Source organism: Lithobates pipiens, unplaced genomic scaffold (assembly GCF_037356315.1).
Source record: "Lithobates pipiens isolate NorthernLeopardFrog02 unplaced genomic scaffold, aLitPip1_a1.2 Scaffold_27, whole genome shotgun sequence".
Lineage (NCBI taxonomy): Eukaryota > Metazoa > Chordata > Amphibia > Anura > Ranidae > Lithobates > Lithobates pipiens.
In genome coordinates this window covers 137,874,241-137,901,017 of record NW_027507788.1, presented here as the reverse complement: position 1 = coordinate 137,901,017, position 26,777 = coordinate 137,874,241, and the positions used below count along the sequence as shown (strand labels likewise).

The window sequence follows — 26,777 nt, the reverse complement described above, 5'->3', positions numbered from 1 at the left end:
TATCCAAGGCCACAGAGATTAGCTACAGTGCCATAGGTTTCAAACCTCTTGATAATGTTGCACACTGTGGACAAAGGCAAATCTAGATCTCTGGAGATGGACTTGTAATCTTGATATTGTTGATATTTTTCCACAATTTTTGTTCTCAAGTCCTCAGACAGTTCTCTTCTCCTCTTTCTGTTGTCCATGCTTAGTGTGGCACACACAGACACACAATGCAAAGACTAAGTGAACTTCTCTCCTTTTTATCTGCTTTCAGGTGTGATTTTTATATTGCCCACACCTGTTACTTGCCCCAGGTGAGTTTAAAGGAGCATCACATGCTTGAAACAATCTTATTTATCCACAATTTTGAAAGGGTGCCAAGAATTTTGACCAGCCCATTTTTGGAGTTTTGTGTGACATTATGTCCAATTTGCTTTTTTTTCCTCCCTTTTTTGTTTTGTTCCAATACACATAAAGCGAATAAACATGTGTATAGCAAAACATGTGTTCCTGCAATACTTTTCTGTGAGAAATACTTGATATTAAAAAAAAAATAAAAAATTCTGGGGTGCCAACAATTTTGGCCATGACTGTAGGTTGGATGTCTGTAAAATTTTAAACCACAGTAAACGTTTAGTGTACCAAGGGCTTACAGTGCTAAGCCAAGTAGTCAGCACATGCTAGAACACTAAGGCCGCGTACACACGCGGGGACTGTTCGCCCAACTTTGTCCGCTGAACAGTGTTTCGGCAAACAGTCCGCTCGTGTGTGGGCTTTCAGTGGACAGTTTCAGCGAACAGTCCGCTGAACAAGGTTTTTCGGAAATTCCGAAAAACTGTCCGCTGAAACTTTGTTTCAGCGAACAGTCCCCTCGTGTGTAGGCTTGTTCGTCAAACTAAGTTCCGCGCATGCTCAGAAAGGATTTACACGCCGAAAGTTATAATGCAGTGTATAGGACGTCGTATTTTTCGTCCCGTCGTACGTGCCGTTCACGTCATCGCGCACGGTTTCAGCAAACTGTTCGTTCGACGTGTGTGGCAATGTCCGTCAATGCTAATTTTGAGCGGACTGTTTGCCGAAACTGTTTGACGGACAAAGTTGGGCGAACAGTCCCCGCGTGTGTACGCGGCCTAATGAGTAGGTTAAAACCCAATCCAAACTTTGAAAACAGATATGCAGTCAGTTTTACCATCCCCATTTTCATATTTTACCTCTGCTTTTCAGCAATTATACAGGGAATCGAAATATGACTGTGCAGTTCAATGGGCATCCGATTACTCTAGTAATCAGACCCAGTGTTCCCAGTAATAGATCTGGTCAGACAATCCTCTTTCTCTGCAATTCATGTAAATGAGATGAAGATTGTGCTGAGGGGTGTGGCTGGTACACAGTTCTGTTGCCACAGAGCACTGCAGAGTGAGGGCTGGAACCAGCAAGGACACAATATTTTAGGGCATTGCCTAGCAAAATCAATCATAAATCATTAAATGGTTCAAGGCTATAAAGAGATAAGAGTGCAAGACTTCAACTTGGCTTTAAATAAGTATATTTGTGACTTCTTTTACACATTTATCTATTATAGCATTTTAACTGACGTGTCTGTTTTTCGTACCAAAAGTTTTCTTTTTGTTTCTAGTACTACTGCAGTACAACTCATGCGAGTGCATGAACATTTTTCCTTTTGCCCATCATCTTGCATAGACCTAGTAATGCACATAAAAATACACATATACAATACTAGGTGGAGCGATGTGCTGACGTTATGGCTAGTTTATATCTTTTTTGGGGATCTTCTATGACCAAGTCTATGACCAAGTCTTCTTGAGGGCAATCTCTTTCTTTCAATCCAAAGCTCCCCTGGATGGAGAGAGGCCCTGGCTGGGTTTTGAACCGCAAGCGATATTGACCTTCTTTAACAAGAGGTCCTTGCAAGCTCGTAAGCAAGCACTCTTTAGGGTGGAGGTATTAACTAAAGATCACACACTTCTGTGGTGATGGATGGTGTGTTTACCGTTTGAAGGACTTTGTTTCATCACAATTTGGTCTGTATACTTTCAATATTATTTAGATATTTTTTTTCACAACCATATTTTCACATTTTCAAATTTAATTTCCTATTTTTTTATTATAATTTAGTGCAACTCTAGGATTTGTATTTGTTACTGCATGTATCTCACAGGAGAGTTGCAACTCTTTAGGTGTAACATTTTAAGATAATAGCGCAGTTTTTCCCTTGCTGAAATAGAAATAAAACTGTGCAGTTGTTCAATGTCTGACCTTCAACTGCCTCATAATACTCAACATATGTTTAAAAGTACATTTCCAATCAGCCTTTAATCTAATAATCCAGGTCTGCATTAATAAAGTAATCTGCAAGATGAACGCATGCACTCTGAATTATTAGGTAAAGGCTTTCTTGTAAAGTGGAAATGGGATTCTAAGTAAAGTCTATAATGAGGATTTAATAATACAAACCAAAAACACCAACAAACATAAATGTATGAAACATATTTACACAAGTGCACATTATCGCCCGAATCATTTGAAGAAGTGAAGGAAATTTTCCTCCCTGTGCATATCGGCATACTTACTCGCAATAATACAAAATATGTACAAAGAAATACTGTATTGCTGTGCCTGCTTTTGTTTTATGCCAGGAAAATTATCTTATAAAAAATTAAAAGATTGCACAGCACCAAACCTAAGTCTCTACATTGATCTAGTTAACAAGGTTCTACTCAAATATGACCAAGCTTACCGTATATACTCGAGTATAGGCCGACCCGAATATAAGCCGAGGCCCCCAATTTACCCCCAAAAAAACTGGCAAACTTATTGACTCGTGTATAAGCCGAGGGTGAGACATGCCTGTCCATCCCTGTGTGTGTGTCCGTCCATCCCTGTGTGTCCGTCCATCCCTGTGTGTCCGTCCATCCCTGTGTGTCCGTCCATCCCTGTGTGTCCGTCCATCCATCCCTGTGTGTGTGTGTGTCCATCCATCCATCCATCCATCCCTGTGTGTGTGTGTGTCCATCCATCCATCCATCCCTGTGTGTGTGTGTGTCCATCCATCCATCCATCCCTGTGTGTGTGTGTCTCCATCCATCCATCCCTGTGTGTGTGTGTATCCATCCATCCCTGTGTGTGTGTGTCTCCATCCATCCATCCCTGTGTGTGTGTGTCCGTGTGTGTGTGTGTGTGTGTGTGTGTGTGTGTGTGTGTGTTTGTGTGTCCAGCCTACCTGTGTCCCGAGCCTGTGTCCCGAGCCTCCGTCCCGTGCCTTGCCTCCTTGCCTCCGTCCCGTGCCGTGCCTTGCCTCCTTGCCTCCGTCCCGTGCCGTGCCTTGCCTCCTTGCCTCCGTCCCGTGTCGTGCCTTGCCTCCGTTCCGTCCCGTGCCGTGCCTTGCCTTGCCTCCGTCCCGTGCCTTGCCAGGATCGCCGCTCTTCGTCGGCGCCTCGGCGGCCATTCTAAAATTCAAAAGCCGCGCCTCCGCCTTCGCCTGTGATAGGCGGAACACTGAATTTCCCAGCAGCCTGTGTTCCGCCTATCACGGACATCGTCTCATCCTCGTCCGTAGTACGAGGATGAGCGGATGTCCGTGATAGGCGGAACACTGACTGCTGGGAAATTGAGTGTTCCGCCTATCACAGGCGGAGGCGGAGGCGCGGCTTTCGAATTGTAGTATGTCCGCCGTCTGTCTGCTCGATACGCTGATCGAGCAGTCAGACGGCGATGACTCGAGTATAAGCCGAGGGGGGCACTTTCAGCCTCAAAAAAGAGGCTGAAAATCTCGGCTTATACTCGAGTATATACGGTAAGTTAGCCAAACATGTCCTAAAAAATTAAAAAAAGGTATAATACCCATGGATATGTTTATTTAAATAATTGTATGTATCGTGTTGCGAATTTGTGCGTGAGACGTTTGTTATTTTATGGCCTGTTTAACAAGTCATGATGTCTTGTACTGTTTGTATCCTTAATACATATATGCTGTAATAGATGAATAAAACACCATAAAGAACATAAATGTAATTGCAATGAGTATGGTGAACAAGGAGATCTGTGTGACTGTCAGAATGTAACTCACCTGTTCTGGAAACGTTTCCATGCACGAGGCAGGCTGCATATGGCAGCTGTGAAGGAGAGAGCCGACAGAAAAGAGAACAGAAGCAGAAACAGGATGCCTTCCATTCCATCATAACAAAGCCCTTTTAGAGCATCCACATAGTCCTGCAAAAGAGAAAAAAACACCTTAGATATTTAATGCATTCATTTCTGAGGTTGTTTTTTTTCTTTTTGTGATGGGGCCACTTCCCTCATACATTTTTACAGAAAACCTAATACATAGAAACCACAAACCACCTAAAAAAAAAATACTGGGGAAGAATGAAACCTTGAATCCTATTTAGTGGTATTGAGTAATAACTCCTCTGTTAGGTACCTTAATGCCCTGTACACATGATTTCCGACTAAAAATGTCAGAACGGATTATGTTGTCGGCAAATCCGATCATGTGTGGGCCCTATCGGACTTTTTCCGTCAGAATTTCCAACACACAAAGTTTGAGAGCAGGATCTAAAATTTTCCGACAACAAGATCCGATCTGACTTTTTCCGATCATTTGTAGAGAATTCGGACAAAGTGCCAGACATGCTCAGATTAAATTACGAGACCAAAGCTATAGGCTACTAGCCTCTACGTAGACCCGTCGTATGCAACGAGCGTCACCTCATTCCGAACGACCGGATTTTCAAACAACTTTGTCCGACCGTGTGCATGCAAGACAAGTTTGGCACAAAATCCGTCAGAAAAAATCTGATGGATTTTGTTGTCGGAATGTCCGACCGTGTGTACAAGGCATAAGAGTATGTCCAAACCTGTTTGTTCTTAGCTTTATGTGTATTTTTTTTTGGAAGATTTCCAACTGTACAGGCATAGCCTCTGTGCAAAGGATGGCTGTCCACTTCCAACTCTTGCCACCTTAAACTTTCCAACATTTCCAAAATTCACCCCTTCTTAACAAATCAGAAAGCTACAAATTCTCACCTTAACTATTGCAGCTCCCATCTCATTGGCCTACATTCCCCTCCTTCATTCTATCATGAATGTTGCTGCAACACCTGCACTTCACCAACCATTCGGTGACTCTAGCACCCCTCTGCTAGTACCTCTATTGGCTTCTATTAGCCGAAATTATTAAATTCAAAATACTAATATTAACATAAAAAGCCATCCACAACTGTGCCCCCAGCTACATCAGCAACCTCATCTTAAGATATTACCCAAAATGTTCACTGCTCTCCCAACCTCTTGCTCTCTATCTCCATTGTTCATCACTCCCTCCCACTCTGACCTCCAGACAGTCTTCTATCCTCTGGTATTCCCTACCCTGATCTGTGCAACTTTTCTTACTCTCACCTCCTTTAGGTAATCCTTCAAAACTCATATCTTCAGGGAAGCCTATCCCACTGTCAGCTAAAAAAAATCATTACTTCTATCTTTTGCATAGGGCCTGCCATACATGGTTCCAGTTTTGACAGGTTCAGCAGGAACCGGCCAAGATTCAAACCATTAATGGGCACGTTGAATGTACCATGTTAATCAGTCAATCAACTTGGGTACAACCAACCTTCCAGATTCACTTGCTAGAGCCGCTAGAAATAATCATTGTCTTCTCCCGGATGGAGACGGAAGCACCCCCCCCCCACACCACCCCCTCGGGAGTAGACAATGGATTCTCCTGTCAGCACTGCCTTGTTGATGGGGGAATTATGTGAATGTATGGCCAACCTTACAGTTAAGGCATTCGTTACCCCAACATTTCACATTCTGATATGTGCCTCTTGTACCATGTACTTGTATGAGAAAGTATCCAGCTCTCTTTGTATTGCTTCCTTTGTGTGACAGACTTGCTGTTCCTACCAATCCCTCTACTTTTCTATTAAAAACTGACCACACTAAGCAGTAGAACAGGTCAGTTCCCTAGTTATGCTGGGAACTCAGCCTGCCCTCCTCCAGTGATCAGACTTGTCCCGACATGCCCCTGCTGCACAGCCATTCACTGGGAATCTCAGGGTGCTGTTGCTTCTCCTCCCCCAGCTCTTATGCAGCTAAGAATAGAAGTTATGTTATCACTTATAAAAAAGGAAAAAAGGGTATTTATAATGTTATTTTTATATCTATACACAAGTGTAGGGATGACCCGAACACCCCCACATACGGTTCGCAGCAGAACATGCGAACACCGTTAAAGTCTATGGGACAAGAACATGAATAATCAAAAGTGCTCATTTTAAAGGCTTATATGCATGGTATTGTCATAAAAAGTGTTTGGGGACCTGGGTCCTGCCCCAGGGGACATGTATCAATGCAAAATGCAAAAAAAGTTTTAAAAATGGCAGTTTTTTCGGGAGCAGTGATTTTAATAATGCAACATAGTGAAACAATAAAAGTTAAATATTCCTTTAAATTTCGTACCTGGGGGGTGTCCATAGCATGCCTGTAAAGTGGCGCATGTTTCCCGTGTTTACAACAGTCCCTGCACAAAATTACATTTCTAAAGGAAAAAAAGTCATTTAAAAGTACTCACGGCTATAATGAATTTTCAATCCTGGCAACACACATAAAAGTAATTTTAAAAAAGGCATGAAATTCCCCCACAGTCCATTACCAGGCCCTTTGGGTCTAGTATGAACATTAAGGGGAACCCCAAAACCAAAATTGAAATTTTTTTTTCATGGGGTCCCCCATATTCCATACCTGGTTCTTCAGGTCTGGTATGGATATTAAGGGAAACCCTGCGCCAAAATGTAAAAAAAAATGGCGGGGGGTCTCCCCAAAAATCCATACCAGACCCTTATCCGAGCACGCAACCTGGCAGGCCGCAGGAAAAAAGGGGGGGGGGTGAGAGAGCGCACCCCCTCCTGAACCGTACCAGGCCACATGCCCTCAATATGGGGAGGGTGCTTTGCCACCATGTTGATAGGGACAAGTGCTTCATGCCCACAACCTTTGCCTGGTCGTTCTCGGAGTCTGCAAGCGGGGGGCTTATCGGAATCTGGAAGCCCCCTTTAACAAGGGGACCCCCAGATCCCACCCCCCCCCGTGTGAAATGGTAATGGAGTACAAATATACTCCTACCATTTCACAAAAAAAGTGTCAAGATGGTAAAAATGACAAGACACGGCTTTTTTTTTTTTATAAAAAAATTAAAAAAATAAAAATATCCCACGAAGTCCATTCATCTTCTTCTTCTCTCGCTCCAACAGACCGAAAAAAAAAAAGCCGTGAACGACCCACCTCCATGGGAGGTTCCCGCCATATGACACATCTTCGCAGGTGACAGTTCTTTTATAACTGAGGGCGGGGCCAAATGGTGACGCCCCTGGGAGACCCACCCCCTCTGACTTCTTTATGGCTTCCCCGTAGCATCAGAGGGGGAGGGGTCACCCGGGAAAGGGTTGTGGGGATTAGGCCCTTGTCCCCATCAACATGGTGACAAGGTGCTTTGGCGGGCTACCCCAAAGACCCCTCCCCATGTTGAGGGCATGTGGCCTCTTACGGTACGGGGGGGTGCTCTCTCATCCTCCCCTCTTTTTCTGAGACCTGCCAGGTTGTGTGCTCGGATAAGGGTCTGGTATGGATTTTTGGGGGACCTCCACACCATTTTTTGAAAAAAAATTGACACAGGGTTCCCCTTCAAATTTGAGCCGGACCCCCACGCCATTTTAAAAAAAAATGGCACGGGGTTCCCCTTAATATTAATACCAGACCAAAAGGAATTTGGGAGGACACCAAGCAGTTTTTTTTTCAATTTTGGTTCAGGGTTCCCCTTACTATTCATACCAGACCCAAAGAGCCTGGTAATGGACTGTGGGGGAATCACATGCTGTTTTTTTCAATTACTTTTATGTGTATTGCCAGGACCGACAATTCATTATAGCCGCAAGTACTTTTAAATGATTTTTTCTTCCTTTAGAAATGTAATTTTGTGCAGGGACTGTTGTATACACTGGAAACATGCTCCACTTTACAGGCATGCTATAGACACCCCCAAGTATGAAATTTAAAGGATTATTTTGCTTTTATTGTTTCACTTTAAGCATTGTTAAAATCACTGCTCCCAAAAAAACGGACGTTTTTAAAACTTTTTTTTTGCATTGAAAAATGTCCCCTGGGGCAGGATCCAGGTCCCCAAACACTTTTTATTACAATACCATGCATATAAGCCTTTAAAATTAACACTTTTGATTTCTCCCATAGACTTTTAAAGGGAGTTCCACGGCTTTCGAATTTGCCGCGAACACTCCAAATTGTTCGCTATTCGACGAACGGGTGAACACCGGATGTTCAAATCGAATTTACGTTCAACTCGAACATCGGGCTCATCCCTACACAAATGTTTTGCCTATCGTTTCTATTTTAAACTGAATGGGTTGTTTTACAAGGTGGTCGTTTACAATCACTTTAATATCTTTTGTATCACTTGCCACTCACTTTTGGATTCTTAGCTCGCATAGGCAGAATTCTAATCCTCTTGTATTGATTTGAATTGTAACTATACTGTCTCTTTTTAGTTTTTACAACACTGCACAAACTGGTGGTGCTATATAAATATAATATATTAATAATAATAATAATAATATTCAGGTTATTTTCCGAATTTTTTTTGGCACAGGAGGCAAAAAACATATTCAACATGCACAGCAAGCAGGGACCCTGTCATACACAATAAAGATCAATAAGATCAATAAAAAATCAGCTAGTTAGGTCTATAGATTGAAATTGCATGTGTATTCATACATGCATGCAGGGCAACAATCCAATTATACCTTAATTAATTATCTTTGATCTTGTTTATTTTATGTAGTATATCAACATTACCAAGTTAGGGAAATTCTACTTAATTGCTTCCTGACCTGCACACGCCGTTGTACATCGGCAGAATGGCATGGCTGGGCAAATGGGCGCACAGGTACATTCCTTTAAATTTGCCGCCATGCCATTGTGTGCACGCGCCAGCCGGGGCCTCCGTGAGTCGGGTTGCGTATCCTGCGGACTCGATTGCCGCGGCAATACCCCCGATCATCTCACGAGGAGGAAGAACGGGGACATGCTAATGTAAACAAGCATCTTCCCGTTTTGCCTAGTGACAGTGTCACTGATCTCTGCTCCCTGTGATCGGGAGCAGAGATGAGTGGTGTGTCACACGTAGCCACACCCCCTCACAGTTAGAAACACGCCCCAGGACACACTTAACCTTTACCCTGCCCCCTAGTGGTTAACCCCTTCCATGCCAGTGTCATTTACACAGGAATCAGTGCATTTGTACAGCACTGATTGCTGCATAAATGACAATGGTCCCAAAAATGTGTCAAAAGTGTGCGCCATAATGTCGCAGTCACAATAAAAATTGCAGATTGCCGCCATTACTAGTAAAAAACAACAACACTATTTTATACTATCCCCTATTTTGTAAACGCTATAACTTTTGCACAAACCAATCAATAAACACTTATTGCGATTTTTTTTTATATAAAAAATACATATCGGCCTAAACTGAGGGAAAAAAATGTTTTTTTTATATATTTTTGGGGGATATTTATTATAGCAAAATGTAAAAAATAAAAAGAAATTCAAAATTGAAAAAAAATAAAACCGCAGGGGGGATCAGATGCCACCAAAAGAAAGTTCTTTGTGGGAAAAAAAAAGACATCAATTTTGTTTGGGAGCCACGTTGCACCGCCGCACAATTGTCAGTTAAATCGACGCAGTGCCGAATCGCAAAAAGTGCTCTGCTCTGGGCTGAAGTGGTTAAAGACAGCAAAAAAAGCCTGAGGTTTTTTTTTTATATCCTTTTCCATCTGATCCAAAGCTAAAAGAAAAGTTTTGTCTGGATTTCCACTTTCAGCTATATCAAAGATCAAGCTTTTACGTACCTTATGAAGGCCTCGGCAATTCAGCAAAGCAACCAAATGATGAAAATTTCCCTCTGTTGTATTCAGCATTGCCTGGACCACTAATAAGTTTTTCTGTTTGGGAAAAGGAGGTAAGAGCAAAATCAGACTTATATTAATGTATAAATTCTAAATAAGATGCTTATGTACAAGGCAAAACAAAACAACTGCTAACACTAAATTGTTTTAAACACTGGATGTTTTTTCAACAGCTCCTATTGGCATCTGACATTTTTATGTTTATGTTTCCATGCATACATAGGCTTTTAGAGGAGTTTAGAGGCAGGAAAAAAAAACACTGCCATTACATCTAAAAGCAGAAGAGCATTGACAAAAAAAGCATTTGACGCTTCTAAATACACAGTACTGGGTAAAAAAATGTTATCTTGAAATTTATGACCAGAAAGAGGTAAGCCATCAAACAAAATAGGTCAGTAAAGCAGGTCAGGAAATAAAAGAAGCTGTATAAGAGAAGTATGAAAAGGCTGCGAGACTTTGGAAAACTCCATGAAGACTTTAGAGGAGAGATTATATTTGTTTGGTCAGTTTTAGTATTTAAATGTTTACACTAATCTTTTTTTAAGACATTTTTTATTACAAGAATAAACTTTGGTTTTATCAAGGAGCACTTAAAATGTCTTTTAAGTGCTCATTGATAGAAGCCCAACACTGCCTTTTTATTCGTTGACTACTTGTAACTGAAATTCTATATCAGTACTTATAAGCAAATAAGAGTAGAATGCAAATAATAATTTACAGGTAATACACAACAGGTGCAAAGCCCCATCTTTCTTTCTTACCAACAAGTTTACTTTCGTTAATCACATCACTCTATAATGCTTCAAATCAAGCCCTTTACCTCCTAAACCAAGGCTAGTACAGATATTCCAATACCACTCCTGTACTGGGAGTGAAGTGTACTTGGGTATCTGGTGCAACCATAATCATGATCAAACTGCATATGCGCAAGCTTGTCCATAAACCAGCCTACAATCAATAAACAGAACCTCTATTTCCAATTACAAAGGGTGGAAACTGTTACATTCCTAGGCCAAATCTCTACTACCTAGTATTTTTGCTTTTTGTAGGAGTGTATGCACTTCTAGGCCATGGTAGGCTAAGAAATACATGCAAGACTATACTGATACATTAAGCCTAAGCAAAGTGGTCTAGATCGTGGTGGTGTAGGGGGGACAAACTATCATACATACATTAAACACATTTACCAGCAGTAAGCTATGCAATTCAGTAGTATTCTTAACTCTTTTTCAAGCTCAGGGAGGGCAAAGCCCAGGTAAAACATCAACATAATGCTACCGTGAGCAATTCCAAACAAACAATATATAAATTGTCCAACAAATGAATCTGCATACAGAGGTAACAAAGGCCCATATAGATGTAAATAATAGGTAAGTCTAATATAGCTTTTTTCATTTCATTTTGTTAGACATAAAACAATGTAAAGTAGCTACACGATGAGGCATTAGACCATACAATCCCTTCGTCTTTTTTGTATTTTCAAAGATCATAGTAGATCGAGAAGTAGATAGAGGAAGAAAATAAACTATAAAAAGAGGGGTGGAGGAAAGAGGAGGGAAAGGGTGGAGGGGGGGGGGAGTGGGGAAAAGGATTACAATGGTGTAGTTGGGAAGACTGAGGCCACGTACACACGGGCGGACTGTTGGCTCAACTTTGTCCGCTGAACAGTGTTTCAGCGGACAGTCCGCTCGTGTGTGGGGCTTCAGCGGACAGTTTCAGCGGACAGTTTGACGAACAAAGTTTTTCGGAAATTCCGAAAAACTGTCCGCTGAAACTTGGTTTGAGCGAACAGTCCGCCCGTGTGTAGGCTACTTTCGAAATGAGCAAACTGTTCCCGCTCGGAGGGAAGTCTGCTCATTTCGAGCGCGTGTGCAGGTAGGCGGGGCCCGCGACGGAGACGTCGCGGGCTCCGCCGCCTGGAATGGACTTAAAGGGGAACCCCAACGCCGAAAAAAATCCACAACAGACCCTTGTCCGAGCACGCTACCCGGCCGGCCAGGAAAGGGGGCCGTTGGTTGTCGGGGTCTGCGGGCAGGGGGGCTTATCGGAATCCGGGAGCCCCCTTTAATAAGGGGGCCCCCGGATACCGGCCCCCCACCCTATGTGAATGAGTATGGGGTACAATGTACCCCTACCCATTCACCTGTAAAATAAAAGTACCCAAAAAAAAACACAACACACGAGATAAAATATTTTATTGCACAGCTCCGGGGGTCTTCCGTCTTCGGGGGTCTTCTCGCCGGACTCCTCCGCTATCTTCTTGTAGCTCTTTTGCTAGCGGAGGAGTCCGGCTTTCTTCCTCCCCGCCGCCGGCCTCTTCTCCCGACTTCGGGGGTCTTGTCCCCCTCTTCGGTTCTTCTGCCGGGCCACCGCGCCTTCTTCTTGTTCTTCTTGTTCTTCTCCAGGAGATGTTGACACGTCGCTCTCTCCGGCCGGAATGCCAGAGCCGCGCTGAGCGGCCACTTATATAGTGACAATGGGGCGGTGTCACATGGTATATGTCACATGGGTTGGTCACATTGTACCCCATACTCATTCACATAGGGTGGGGGGCCGGTATCCGGGGGCCCCCTTATTAAAGGGGGCTCCCGGATTCCGATAAGCCCCCCCGCCCGCAGACCCCGACAACCAACGGCCAGGGTTGTCGGGAAGAGGCCCTTGTCCTCATCAACATGGGGACAAGGTGCTTTGGGGTGGGGGGGCCGCGCGGCCCCCCCTTCCCCAAGGCACCCCCCATGTTGAGGGCACGCGGCCTGGTACGGCTCAGGAGGGGGGGCACGCTCGCTCGCCCCCTTTCCTGGCCGGCCGGGTAGCGTGCTCGGACAAGGGTCTGTTGTGGACTTTGGGGGGACCCCCACGCCGATTTTTCGGCGTTGGGGTTCCCCTTTAAGTCCATTCCAGGCGGCGGAGCCCCGCCTACCTGCACACGCGCTCGAAATGAGCGGACTGTTGCCTCGTGTGTGGGCGAGTCCGCTCATTTCAAAAGTTGCGCGGACTTAGTACGACGAACAAAGTTTGCCGTATTTGTCCGCTCAAAAAGTGCCGTGTGTGGGCGTGTTCGTTCATTCAAAAGTTTGAGCGGACTGTTTGACGAACTTAGTTTCGGCAGACAGTCCCCGCGTGTGTACGCCGCCTAAGCGTTTGCTAGAGAACGTTTTATGATCTAAGTAAAGTCAACGCTTCATCAGACAAGATAAACAGGTTCCAGAAGCTCCACGTTTTGGAGTACTTTTCAAACTTATTCTGCGCCGTAAGTATCAAGTCTTCCATTTTGTTTATGTCCTCTACTTTGCGTAGCCAACTCGCAATAGTCAGTGGTGTTTGTTTAAATAATATTTATTACCTTATTACCTGAATGCCTTAGTATTTGGGCACCAAGGTGTTTGTGTGAGCTGTTCTGCAAAAAAATCATTGAAAAATCCAGTAACTCCCTACCATTTTTCCCAAAAGACACTCTTGCACTAATGCTACATAATGTAAAAAAAACATAATTAATGAATCCAAGTGTAGGGGGTTACATTGTTTTTAATAGCTTTGAGGAAAGGGATGGAGCAACGAACTACTGCATACAAACTTTTCTCTGTTGCTGGAGTTGAATTTTGCTACTATAGAAAGAAAAATACATGTACTTACTTCTGCTGTTGGAAATTGTGGTATTGCTTCTCTTTCCAAGCCATGAAGCTGAGGATGAATATTGGACAGAGATCTCTGTGACATGGTCAATTTCTGTGTAAAAAGAAGTAGAGTTACCTATCTATGTACATACACAGCAAAAATATACATTAATAATTTTCTGTAGTAAAAATTGCAGCAGAATTGTAATAATTGTAATCTTTTATTTAATATAAAACGTCATGCATTAATGCAATACAAAAAGATTGGAAATGTATTATTGGAAGCTGATTACCTGAATTTGGCTTATTACCATCCTCCACCGTAACACCCTGTGAATCAGATCTGGGGAAGTGGAAGTGACCTAGCGCTAGCAGTAATACTTAACAGTACAGAAAAATCAGGTCATCAATGTGGCTCTGTTGTCTGATGTGCTGTGTAAATTTAGAAATTGAATGGATAGAACTACAAATCCTTTGCCCTGATGAAGGGACAAGACTTAGGCAAGAGCCTCTACTACTCACTGGAACAAAGTTTAACTTATGTAAAAGTCAAAATGTAATTTACATCTTAAGATCCAAAGAACTTTCATGGGTACTTGAAGGGACCAAAAGGGACTTGTACTGCTGTACTCTTGCAACCCTAGAAACCTTATATTGACTCTTCCAACATTTGCACAAAAAAAAAAAAAAATCTGTAATTTGAAGAATACAACCAATACATAATTTGGTGCTATATTTACTAGGACAAGTGTTTGAAGCTCTAATTACAGTCAGGCCCATGCACCAAACTGGAGCTAGAGTTTGATATTAGAGAATGATAACCAATCTGCCAATAACCCACCTTAAGCTTAGCATATGCACCTTATCAAAACAGGAGCTATAAATTCAGTGGCTAGTAAACACTGGGCTAAAAGAGGATAGGTCTGCTGGTAGAAAGGCTGTTTTCTGCAGAAATCAAGAAGTATGTTCTCTTTAATCTTATGTGCAAAGGCTGGTGGTCAAAGGGGGGGGGGGGGACTTTTCTTTTAAAGCATATGTGAAAAAAAATTAAAACTTTAGTACAGCTTTAGTATACATGCAGATTTCTCCATCTGTTAAACATGTTGCAAGTACAGAAAAAATAACCGTTGAATGAAGTGCCAGAAGTATAGTGTGCTCCTACCATCTTCTTAGACACATCATGTAGAAAGAAGTACAAGAACCATTAAAGAATAAGTACAGAATCTGTGATCTGGAGGAAGCAGTCTACATAATTCAGGACATTTTTTACTTGGACCAGTGCTTGATTCTCTGATTACATTTAGCCCAAAGCACCAAGCTAGAGAGAGGATTTGACAAGATAATAACCTTTTAGAATAATAACCAATCTGAAAACACCCCACCTTTAGTTACATGTGTATGCCTGACCTCAATCTGGAATACATGCACTTTTCCCCATGTGTTATCCCTACAAATACAGAAAATATCTGTTGATTTTCCAGAAATAAAATATGTTCCTGAACTCCTTTTTGACATGACAACACAGCTTTGAATCATTAAGTAGGTGGTGTCAGCCCTGCCTACTATAATTCTGATGATACAAAAGAACACAGATCTCTCCTTATTTCCTCTCGCCTCCTCATCTCCATAACTCCTCCTTGCACACAGTTAAAGAGCACAGGAAGTATCAGTTCACAAGATTTCTGGCAAAATCAACAGGTACTTTCTGCACTTATCAAACAGTTATAACAAAACACTTTCAATGGTATATTAAGAAGACCAAAAAAGAGCAAATTATAGAAGTTTTTTGTTAGAGTTTACATATATTAAATTTCTTACAGCAATAAAGCATATATTAACCACTTGTCGACCACCTGCTGTTTATATACTGCAGCAGGTTGACTCTCCTGGATGAGTCACCGTAGATGTACATTGGCCGCTTTAAGAGCGATAGGGGGCATGCACCTGCCGCCGGCACCTATGCACGTGGCCAGCGGCCGCAATGTCCGCCGGCCACCCGTGATCGCTCCACAGAGAGCCAGAACAGGGATCTGTGTGTGTAAACACACAGATCCCCATGCTGACAGGGGAGTGGAGATAGATCTGTTGTTCCTAGTGATCAGGAACAGTGATCTCTCCAGTCAGTACACTGCCCACACAGTTAAAAACACCTCCCTAGGGAAGACTTAACCCCTTTTTTACCAAAAAATATGTAGAAGAATACATATTGGCCTAAACTACTAAAGAAAGCAATTTTAAATTTTTTGAGGATATTTATTATAGCAAAAAGTAAAAAATATTGTTTTTGTTTTCAAAATTGTCTCTCTTTTTTTGTTTATAGTGCAAAAAATAAGCTCTATTTGTTGGAAAAAAAGGACGTAAATTTTGCTTGGGTACAACGTTGCATGACCGCACAATTGTCAGTTAAAGCGACACAGTGCCGCATCACAAAAAATGGCCTGATCATTAAGGGGACAAATTTTTCCGGTCCTTAAGTGGTTAATGTTTCAATTTTTTTTAACACTCATTTAGTGTAATTCAGCAGTACCTGTCGAAAGGGGTTTGTAACTTCCTGGTTACACGTAATGTAATACTCTAAAATATCTAGGATAAAAAAAAAGAAAGTTTAAGTACTGGAAATCGGCAATAAGTTTGACAGAAACATCACTGATCACAAGGCACACATTTTACTTAATCAAACAAATAAAACTAAAGTGTATGCAAAAGCAAACTTATTATTTTTTTTAATTACCCAAACAAATTACCTAAAAAAAAAAGTAATTTTGAATGATTTTTAGGGGAGATAACATACATAGGTACTAAAGCCAATAATTGTATACTACAGGTTGAGATTATAGTTGTCAGATACCACAGGCTGGTAAATTAAAAGTATAGCCAAAACGTTTTTATTTTTGAATAGAGTAGGGAATGATTAAAGTCTACGTGCAACCTCAATAAAAAACTGAAAAATCAGCACAAGGGTGCACTTAGAGTTAGTAGGATATGTCTCTTAGGCTGCTTTCACACTGGGGCGGTATTCAGGCGTTACAGCGCTAAAAATAGCGCCTGTGTAACGCCTGAAAAAAACCGGCCCCTTTAACTCCAGTGTGAAAGCCGGAGGGCTTTCACACTGGAGCGATGCGCTGGCAGGACGGTGAAAAAAGTCCTGCTAGCCGCATCTTTGCAGCGGTGAAGGAGCGGTGTATTCACCGCTCCTATACCGCTCCTACCCATTGAAATCAATGGGACACCGCGGCAATACCGCCGGCAAAGCGCCGATGCAGCGGCGCTTTGCGGGCGGGTTTAACCCCTTTTCGGCCGCTAGCGGGGGTTAAAACCACCCCGCTAGCGCCCGCACACCGCCGCTAAAACGACGGTAAAGCGCCGCTAAAAATAGCGGCGCTTTACCGCCGACGCTGCTCCCGCCCCAGTGTGAAAGAAGCCTTAGTAAGATGTGTCTCTCATGCTGAAATCCTTCTCCATCCATGCCTAACCACCCTTGCTGCTGTAATCTTCTGGTGCAGCACTGGTTAGCAGAACTAAGGGGCAGTCACACACTAACTTCTAGAGAGATGGACTATGCCCACCCGCTCCACCCAGCTCCTCCATTCATAGTAGCTGTACTAGAGTTTCTATAAATGAAATGGGATCTATGAATCAACTTATCAACCATCCGCCTGTCCTCCGTTCTTAGATCCTGTTTTATTCACAGAAGCTGTAGCATGGCTTCTACGAATGGGACAGGTGGGTGTAAAGGGTTGGCTTAGCCAATCTTCTTGATGAAAATTCAGAATTTCCCATTACTTTCTGTCTCAGTAATAAAGGTCACAGGGACATAGACACTAATAAAAATCCATTCTGCACTACAGTGCATCTGGAAAGTATTCACAGCGCTTCACTTTTACCACATTTTGTTGTTGTTACACTCTAATTCCAAAGTGGATTAAATTCCTTATAATTCTACAAACAATACCCCATAATGACAACGTGAAAGAAGTTTGTTTGAAATCTTTGCAAATTTATATAAAACTAAAAACTAAAAAAATCCCATACATAAGTATTCACAGCCTTTGCTCAATACTTTGTTGAAGCACCTTTGGCCCCAATTACAGCCAAAAGTCATTTTGTATGATGTTACAAGCTTGGCACACCTTAGCTTGGGCAGTTTCTCCCATTCTTCTTTGCAGGACCTCTCAATCCCCATCAGGTTGGATGGGGAGCGTCAGTGCACAGCCAATTTCAGATCTCTCCAGAGATGTTCAATCGGGTTCAAGTCTGGCCTCTGGCTGGACCACTCAAGGATATTCACAGAGTTGTCCATAACAACACCTTTGTTATCTTGGCTGTGTGCTTAGGGTCGTTGCCCTGTTGGAAGATGAACATTTGCCCCAGTCTGAGGCCCAGAGCGCTCTAGAGCAGGTTTTCATCAAGGATGTCTCTGTACATAACAGTTTTAGAAACATACCAACCGGGATTTAAAAACGCATAAAGGAAAATAACAAAGAAATTTTCATCCAGGCTCAGCAGATGAGGTGGCGGACTATCTGTGACTGTAACTCATGTTATTTGATATACAAAAACTATGGACTGTGAAATTCAAGGCCAAGACCTTTGCTCTGTATTGTTTAAAACTTGAATAAAAATTATTGAAACAAAAAAGGATGTCTCTGTACATTGCTGCATTCATATTTCCCTCGATCCTGACTAGTCTCCCAGTTCCTGCCCTTGAAAAACATCCCCACAGCATGATGCTGCCACCATGATGCTTCATTCTAGGGATGGTATTAGCCAGGTGATGAGCGGTGCCTGGTTTCCACCAGACATTCAGGCCAAAGAGTTCATTCTTTGTTTCATCAGATCAGAGAATTTTGTTTCTCATGGTCTGAGAGACCTTCAGGTGCCTTTTGGCAAACTTAGGCAGTCTGTCATGTGCCTTTTACTGAGGAGTGGGTTCCGTCTGGCCACTCTACCATATAGGCTTGATTGCTGAAGTGCTGTAGAGATGGTTGTTCTTCTGAAAGATTTGCCTCTCTCCATAGAGAAATGCTGAAGCACTGTCAGAGTGACCATTGGGTTCTTGGTCACCTCCCTGACTAAGGTCCTTCTTTCCTGATTGCTCAGTTTGGCTGGGCGGGCCCTTCTGGGAAGAGTCCTGGGGGTTCCAAACTTCTTCCATTTACAGATGATGGAGGCCACTGTGCTCACTGGGACCTTCAATGCTACAAAAAATTTTCTGTACCCTTCCCAAGATCTGTAAATTTATACAATCTTGTTTCGGGGGTCTACAGACAATTCCAATAAGTAGATTACGCCCCTTTCCGCAAGTGCCCGCCCCTTTCCGCAAGTGCCCCGCTGCCTGCTGGGAAACACACAGATCCCAGAGGCAGCGGGGACCGTCCTTATTGCGCAGCGCAACTCGCGCATGCGCAGTAGGGAACCGGGAAATTAAGCCGAAAGGCTCCATTTCCTGATTCCCATACCCAAGATGGCGGCGGCAGCACCCGAGAGACGATCTAGAGATCGGTTTCGGGTGCCAACATCGCGGGCGCGCTGGACAGGTAAGTGTCACTATTTTAAAAGTCAGCAGCTGCAGTATTTGTAGCTGCTGGCTTTTAAAAAAAAAAAAAAACGCGGAGTCCCGGCAGACTCCCGCTTTAACTGAGCAATAAAAATTACAAAGGGTTTAAGACCATTAAAAACAAAATAAGGACGTTTTAGCTATACATAAACTTCGAAGCCAGACTGAACGTAATTAGGAAAGTGCACTTTAATTCTGATTGCTAGCTCTTTGATGGGGTGGTGCCAGCATTTGTTTTTAGTGATTAATGTTTTAATAAATGTAATAAATATATATACTGAATGCAGTTACCATGGGAATGAGTATGAGTATGGGTCTGTTGTAGCCACATGGACGATAGTATGTTCTTCTCTAAATTGATTTGCTTAATTTGTGCCAGCTGACTCCAGATTACATTGTGGAACTGAGCAACCATCTCTGGGGTTTGACATATGTGAACACATTACACATGAGCAGCCACAATTGTCCTTACAGTATCTGGCTTAATTTTGCTGATTACTGTAGGTTTGTATGCAGATTTTCCAACATTACCACAGTGGATTTTCTGGCTCCGCTTTGAACATGCATAGATCTACTTAAAGTTAATCTAAACAATATCCTTATTTTTCCTAAATAATCCATACTCATCTACTAATTAATGGATCTGTAATCTATTTTCATATAATAGTTTCTTACTGTAGAAGGGGTCCTATACAAGATCTGCATGCATACCTTCTGGATTTGCCCACAGCACTTACTACACCCTGGTCTGCTGCACCTTAACTAGCACTGCCAACATATACCAAGGAACAACATATAAGCAATTATGCTTGGAAACGCACTTGGTTTGGATATTGTGGAGTCTTAATTGCAACATAACACATGTGTACAGGTGCAATGCAGTTTCTTGCTGGCATTTATGGATTACACAGTATTTTGGAAATATGTATACTGTATATATAATATTTAAAAAAAAGAAAACATCTTGTGGATACTATAAACTTGAACGGGTCCTTGGGACTGCCTTTACCCATCTAATTATATACTGTGGGTATAGAAAAGAACCTGTTGTTGCTTTGCAGCCTGAAATGAAGACAGACATCATTTTTGTTTTATGCAGCTGTATTTAATTAGTCCAATTTATAACATCCAAGTGAAAGATATAACACCAACATGTCAGAAAAAAAACAGAATTACTGATCACCCCCCCTTATGTCAGTATTTTGTTTAACCACCTTTTGCTTTAATTATAGCCTTTAGTCTGTTGGGATATGTCTCTACGAACTTTACAGATCTAGACTTTGCAATTTTTGCCCACTCTTCTTTGCAGAACTGCTCAAGCTCATGGTAAATTTCATGGTGACTGTTTGTGGACTGCAGTCTTCAAGTCATTCCATATATTTTCAATGAAGTCTGGGCTCTGACCAGGCCATGCAAGAACATTCACCTTTTTCTCCTTCAACCACTGTGTGGTTATTTTTGCTGTGTGCTTTGGGTCATTGTCATGTTGGAAGGTAAACCTTCTTCCCATCAACAACTTTCTAGAAGAGGGCAGCAGATTTTCTTCAAGAATTTGACAGTATTTTGCTTCATCTATTTTTCCTTCTATCCTGACAAGTGTTTCAGTCCCTGCTGCAGAGAAACACCCCCATAACAGGATATTAACACCTCCATACTTTACTTTATGAATTATGTTATTTGAATGGTGAGCTGTATTGGAATTCTGCCAGACATATAGTTTGGTGTTGAGGCCAAATAATTCAATTTTAGGGGCATCTGCTGATAAAAAACATTTTCCATGTGGCCTCAGGATCTTCAAGTTGCGTTTTGGCAAAGCTCAGTCATCACTGCATGTGGCTTTACTTGAGGAGTGGCTTTTTTTTCTTGCAATCCTCCCATACAATCCACATTTGTGGAGAAATTGTGATATTGTTGTCACATGCACACACTGACCACTCTTTGTCATAAATTCCTGCCACTGCTTCAGAGTTGTTGTAGGCCTCTTGGTAGCCTATCTGACCAGTTTCATCCAATTTGGAGCGATGTCCTGATCGAGAGAAGGTCTGTGTTGTATCAAATACCTTTGAAATACCTTTGAAAAAGCCTTTGAAATAGCCTTTGATTTTTTTTTTTTTGTAACCATATCCTGACTTGTGCCTGTCCACAACCTTATCCCAATCATCTTTTGACAGTGCCTTGTCACCCATAGTTGATTGTTTGCTTTAGTTGCACTACCAGTGACTGAAATGCTCCAGGAAAGCTCTTTTCATGACGAGCTAATCAAAATTACCACATCTGGTCACAGTTTAAACGTATATGCCCTTATACACACGGTCGGACATTCTGACGGAAAATGTCTGATCGGACCATGTTGTTGGATAATCTGACCGTGTGTGTGTTCATCTGACTTTTTCCGTCGGAATGTCCGACCAACAAAGTTTGAGAGCTGGATATAAAAATTTTCCGACAACATGATCCGGATTGTTTGTAGAGAATTACGATCGGACAAAGTGCCACGCATGCTCAGATCAGATTCCTAGACCAAAGCTATTGGCTACTAGCCTGAACGTAGTCCCGTCGTAACTAAACGTCATCACGTTCCGAACGATCGGATTTTCCGTCAACTTTGTCCGACCGCGTGTATGTAACACCAGTTTCGGACAAAATCCATCTGAAAAAATCCGACGGATTTTGTTGTCGGAATGTCCGACCATGTGTTCAAGGGCTATGTGTGCCATTGAGAAGGTGATTGGGTACAACTGATTGAGTTTACAAGTCATTTATAAGAAGGACGGTGATCCTTTTTCCAACTCAGTGATTCAGTTCTTGACTTTTTTTTTCTGACATGGTGTCATATCTTTCTTTCACTTGGATGTTATACGTTGCACTAAATACAGATGGATAAAACAAAAATTGTGCCTGTGTTCAGGCTGCAAAGCAACAATTTCTTTTTAAAAGGGGTGATTCTTTTTGATACCCACTGTATTGGATGATCTAGGAGGCTTCTGAGTATCTAAATTAGTGAACTGGACTATGGTTTTTGCACTGCTCTATACACACTGCATATAGCATATAATTTAGTGTTACTTTAAATATCTATCTCTGTGAGTATATTTTTGAGTTTTAAAATTTGTAATAAATTTGTTGTCAGAAGAGAATATGTTGATAAGTATAGGTTTCCTAAATGCATAATATAACATCTTTATATAAAAAAAAATATTTCCTACCTGGACTGATGTTTGTGATCGCCTGAGTCTGATTCATCATATATTCATCCGGGTCCAAACAGAAATCACTTAATCCCTGTAGAGATTATATAACAATATAAAATAAAACATTAAAGAGCAAGTATAGGCACCATGTCAGATTAATTCGTAAACTGCTACCACCATCCAAGAAATACTATAATTGTGCAAAGACAGAAAGCTTACTTTATGCATCGCTATCAGAATTCTTATGTCCATGGCACACTTAACTAGGATCAAGTATAGGATCACTCAGAAAAAATATCGGCAGACATTGAACTTGGCATGCCCGAAAAAATTTAATGTAGATGTAGCACCCTGATGTTTAGGCAAAAATGTATTTGCCAGGTGATAGTTGAATTGGCTAATTGTTAGAAGATCAATTGATTCCTCTCTAAATCTGGACTTGTTGCATCTTTTCTCTTCTGTCACCAGGTGGCACTATGCTGGTGACATTAGATAAGACAAGGGCTTTGAAAGCTCAGACATGAATGGATGGGGTATCTCAGCCAATGAGCAGGGATTTTCTTTGGTTCCTACTAGGCCTGCTGGGTGAGCCTATTTATTTGAGTGGAGTCAGGTGATCGGGGTTCTGTGCCACCTAGACGGCTGTCTGGGTGGACATGTGTTGCATTGCCCCGGGCTGCTAGGTCAGAAGCCTGAGGCCTATCCCGGGGACATATGGCTTCTAGGCTGGCTGTGGGCCTTTACAGGAGTAACAAAGCAACATTGGGTTGGGACTACTGGCTGGTAGTCCAATCAGAAGTAGCGGATCAGCCGAACAGGAAACCAGCTGTGGTTGGAGGTAGAAGGGGAAGCTGTCGCCACTAAGGGACCATCTACTTTGTTACCGGAGACCACTGATAGTAAACTGAAGCCAATACCAGAGCAGTCTTCTCATCAGCCGGGGATGGTGAAGAAGTGGGAAAACTTCAGCAAGTGCCAGGCCAGGGACCCAGCGGGACAGCAGAGGTGACACTTGTGGAGCATCAGCGAGTGCCAAGCCAGGAACCTAGCGGGTCAGTGGGGGTGACACATGAAGAGTTTCTGTGAGTGTAAGCCAGGCACCCAGTAGGGAAGTGGGGGGTGATGCTTGAGGAAGATACTGAGTGCTGTAAGTGGAAGGGCTCAGGGGATTCAGTGGAGATTGTGTCTGAAGTCTAGTGAAAGTCTGTGAGTTTGTTAAGTGAACTTCCACAGTGAACAACTGTGGACTAATCAGAGAACTGTTTGTGTTGCCAATAGTTGAATACAACTACCGTTAGTAACTTCTACAAGACTGTTGCCATAGGAGACAGCAGTCCTACTTATACTGAAGTCTTATCCGGCTGGACGCCTTCACCTGTATAGCTGTCTACCTATAGTCTTGGAGTCTGCCAATTGTCAATGCATCTACTTAAGGGTGTCCTGGCCCTAACCCTCTCTCCCACAGTTCTGTTCAAGAGACAATAAATCTCGTTGCATTCAAAAAATGTCGAGCGCCCACCAATTCATCTTGCAGTACACCCACCATGCCTTGTAACCTACTCTACACAGAAGGGTGTCAGTAGTAACTCTGGAGGTCACCATTAGGTCTCTAGGGGCCTGGGATTCTGCTACATAAGGAAAAAATGAAAGCTGCTCAGCAAGTACAGTATGTAAAGTTCTAACTGATTTTAAAGTGCAATACACAAATTGAACTCAGAGACCCCAGACTTAAAAACAAAGCAGAAAACCATACCAGCAGCAATAAAATAATGGTAATCTTTTTCATTATCTAATCTAATCCTAGCACTTAAATTAGGGACTGGCCGAGTTTCGATCCATGTATGGGTAGACTGATTGTACACAAGTGGATCCATCGATTGACTTATTGACTTGGGTACAAGCAGCCTGTTGAATTTTTCTTCATGTGATTACTGTCAATGGCTATAGCCTCTAACAGTGATCACTGTATTCTGTCAACCCGGAAGACACCCCATGTCCCCCGCCAGCAGAATACAATAGCACTGCAGGAGGCATTCTCCCAGAAAACACAGAATGTGTTGATAGGGGAATCAAATAAGTTTCATTCCTTTCCCCTGTGGTAGAAGTAAAGAAAATCAAGTAATATATGGGCTGCTTAACAGTAAGGTCCAGGACTGGCACTAGTCATTCCTTTCAGGTACTGTAGGTAAATTCAGCATTCACGGGTCCCTATAGCAGTGTTTCTCAACTCCCGTCCTCAAGGCGCCCCAACAGGTCATGTTTTCAGGATTTCCCTCAGATGAAACGGCTGTGGTAATTACTAAGGCAGTGAAACTGATCCAATCACCTATGCAAATTAATGGAAAGCATGAAAAATTGACCTGTTGGGGCGCCTTGAGGATTGGAGTTGAGAAACACTGCACTATAGCACTGCATATTTTTATAATTCTTCGTAGAAATCCTCTTTTGATCACACATTTTTTACCTCAAAATGTTTTAGTTTTTATCCCTAGAGGTGTAAGAAGTGATTTAACCTACACGCATCCAACCATATCTAAAATCTTTACTTGTTTCACCCATGGGTCTTGTTTGCAAAGTTATGCAAATATTTTCTCAGATTGTTATTATAGCATGCAAAGCAAAGTGAGAGAGAAAATAGAGCTGATTAGGCCATCTCCGCTTCCATCGTAATGTGATCTTTGCATGACGGTGAACATTTCATCCTGCTGTTTTCCCAGTAGACTGAGCAGATGAACATTTCACTTTATATTGACTGAACCCCCCCTCTCTTATTCTACTATTCCCATAATAGTAATGCACTTGAACTTCAGACCCACAGAGAGTTAAATGTGGCTTGGGGAGGAGGAAAAGGTGTCTGTGAATTGGGCAACGCGATTCAGGTTCAGTACAACTGCATAAATACCTCATTTTGGAGGCTAATTAAAACTGACAGATGCGACAGAGGGTGAGGGGTGGGAGAAACCACTGACCCAGCACATAAAATAGACCAATTAAATTATCTCGCTTCATGGAGCTTGATGGGCATGCAAGCAGGACAAAGAATAGAACACCCCCCACCCCAGCAGAGAGCAAATGAAAGGCACAGCACAGTTGCTGACAACTGATTCATAAAAAAATTGAGGACTAGACCTATATTTCCATTTTGGGAAAACTGCAGGAGGCTGTCTGGAAGACTAAATTTTCCTGAATTCTGGAAGTGCAAATTGTCAATGGCATATTGCAAGGCTTAGACATGTGAGAAGTCTTCTGGTGTGAACCTTTAAAGGGCCAGTACATATGAGGAACATCAACACCCCAGAGATTGCGATCAAAGAAAAACATTATACTGTGCAAAAATAAGAACAAATGTTTTAGAACCTTGCAGATTCCCTTTCATCTTGGTTTATAAACAGTAAAGTACTGTGCCATCCCTCCACTGTAACTCACTCTGTAAGCTACAAAGTACTCTGCCTCCAAGCTTCCCTCTACCTTTCTGATTGTGAATTCCAGGTATGGTATATTTTAAAGTTACATTGGTACAGCTTGGACCATACCTGGCCAATGCCCCTGGACGTTTTTGAAATAGACATGACTACTTCAGTAATCTACACTTGCTTCCAGGTCCCCGCTCAGCAGCCACTCTGAATGAATGCAAAGAGTTCTGTGATTGGAGGAGGTAGAGAGGCAGGGAGGTGACATAATGCACTTCATCTTGTCCAATCAGAGAACACTTTGCATTTATTTGGAAAAATGCAAAGCATTCTTCGAGTAGCACATGTGCCAAGTGGAATACCTCCTGTGTTCACAGTGCATCAGGCTAACCACTCAGAACAGGACCATAAAGCAACTGGAGATCACAGAAGTAGTGGTGTCTACTTCAGTGATTTCCATTTTCCAAGTGTATAGGGCAGGTATTGTATATACAGAGTTACATTGGTACAAGCGGGGCCAATGTAACTGTAAAAATGTACCATGCCTGTTTCTGATGAGGATCAGCTATACAATTGGGAAATGTTAGTTCAAATCTGTGATTCTTATCTGCAAACCTGTTCTAGGTCAGTGGCTTGGTCAGTGGGACAAATTAATAAAGTTAAAGTGTCAGAATAACAGAAGGGCAAGAAAGAGGCCACTAAAAGTCTCTGTGGTTCTCTCGAGGAGAAACTCAGTGGGTTTGGTTTACTAAAGGTAAACAGGTTGTTCACTTTGCAAGGAAAGCTGCACTTTTCGGGGGAATTTGCCCTAGCACTTAGTAAATATGATAAAATTGGACTTTACAAAGAATACCCAATCACCTGCAAGGAAAAGAAAAAAATCACTTATTTATGATTGCACATGATTGGATAATGGAAGCCAGCAGAGCTTCACCTCATTCACTGGGCTCTAGGAAAAATCCCTTTTTAAAGTAAACAGCCAATTTGCAAATAAACCTTAGTAATTTAGCCATATGATAAGAAGA

At 42.3% G+C, this 26,777-nt stretch overlaps 1 protein-coding gene across 2 annotated transcripts in view; it reads right to left on the bottom strand.

Annotated features, from left to right (window-relative positions):
* The window catches only part of TTYH1 (tweety family member 1), a 279,501-nt gene that overhangs the window by 20,122 nt on the left and 232,602 nt on the right, over window positions 1-26,777 (bottom strand). For both annotated transcript variants that reach the window (XM_077457547.1, XM_077457548.1), the window contains exons 7-11: window positions 22,358-22,433; window positions 16,122-16,177; window positions 13,614-13,706; window positions 9,924-10,016; window positions 4,073-4,215 (exon numbers count right to left, since the gene is read on the bottom strand). In XM_077457547.1, coding sequence (XP_077313673.1) covers window positions 4,073-4,215; window positions 9,924-10,016; window positions 13,614-13,706; window positions 16,122-16,177; window positions 22,358-22,433 — 461 coding nt within the window. The remainder of the gene's footprint in view (window positions 1-4,072; window positions 4,216-9,923; window positions 10,017-13,613; window positions 13,707-16,121; window positions 16,178-22,357; window positions 22,434-26,777) is intronic.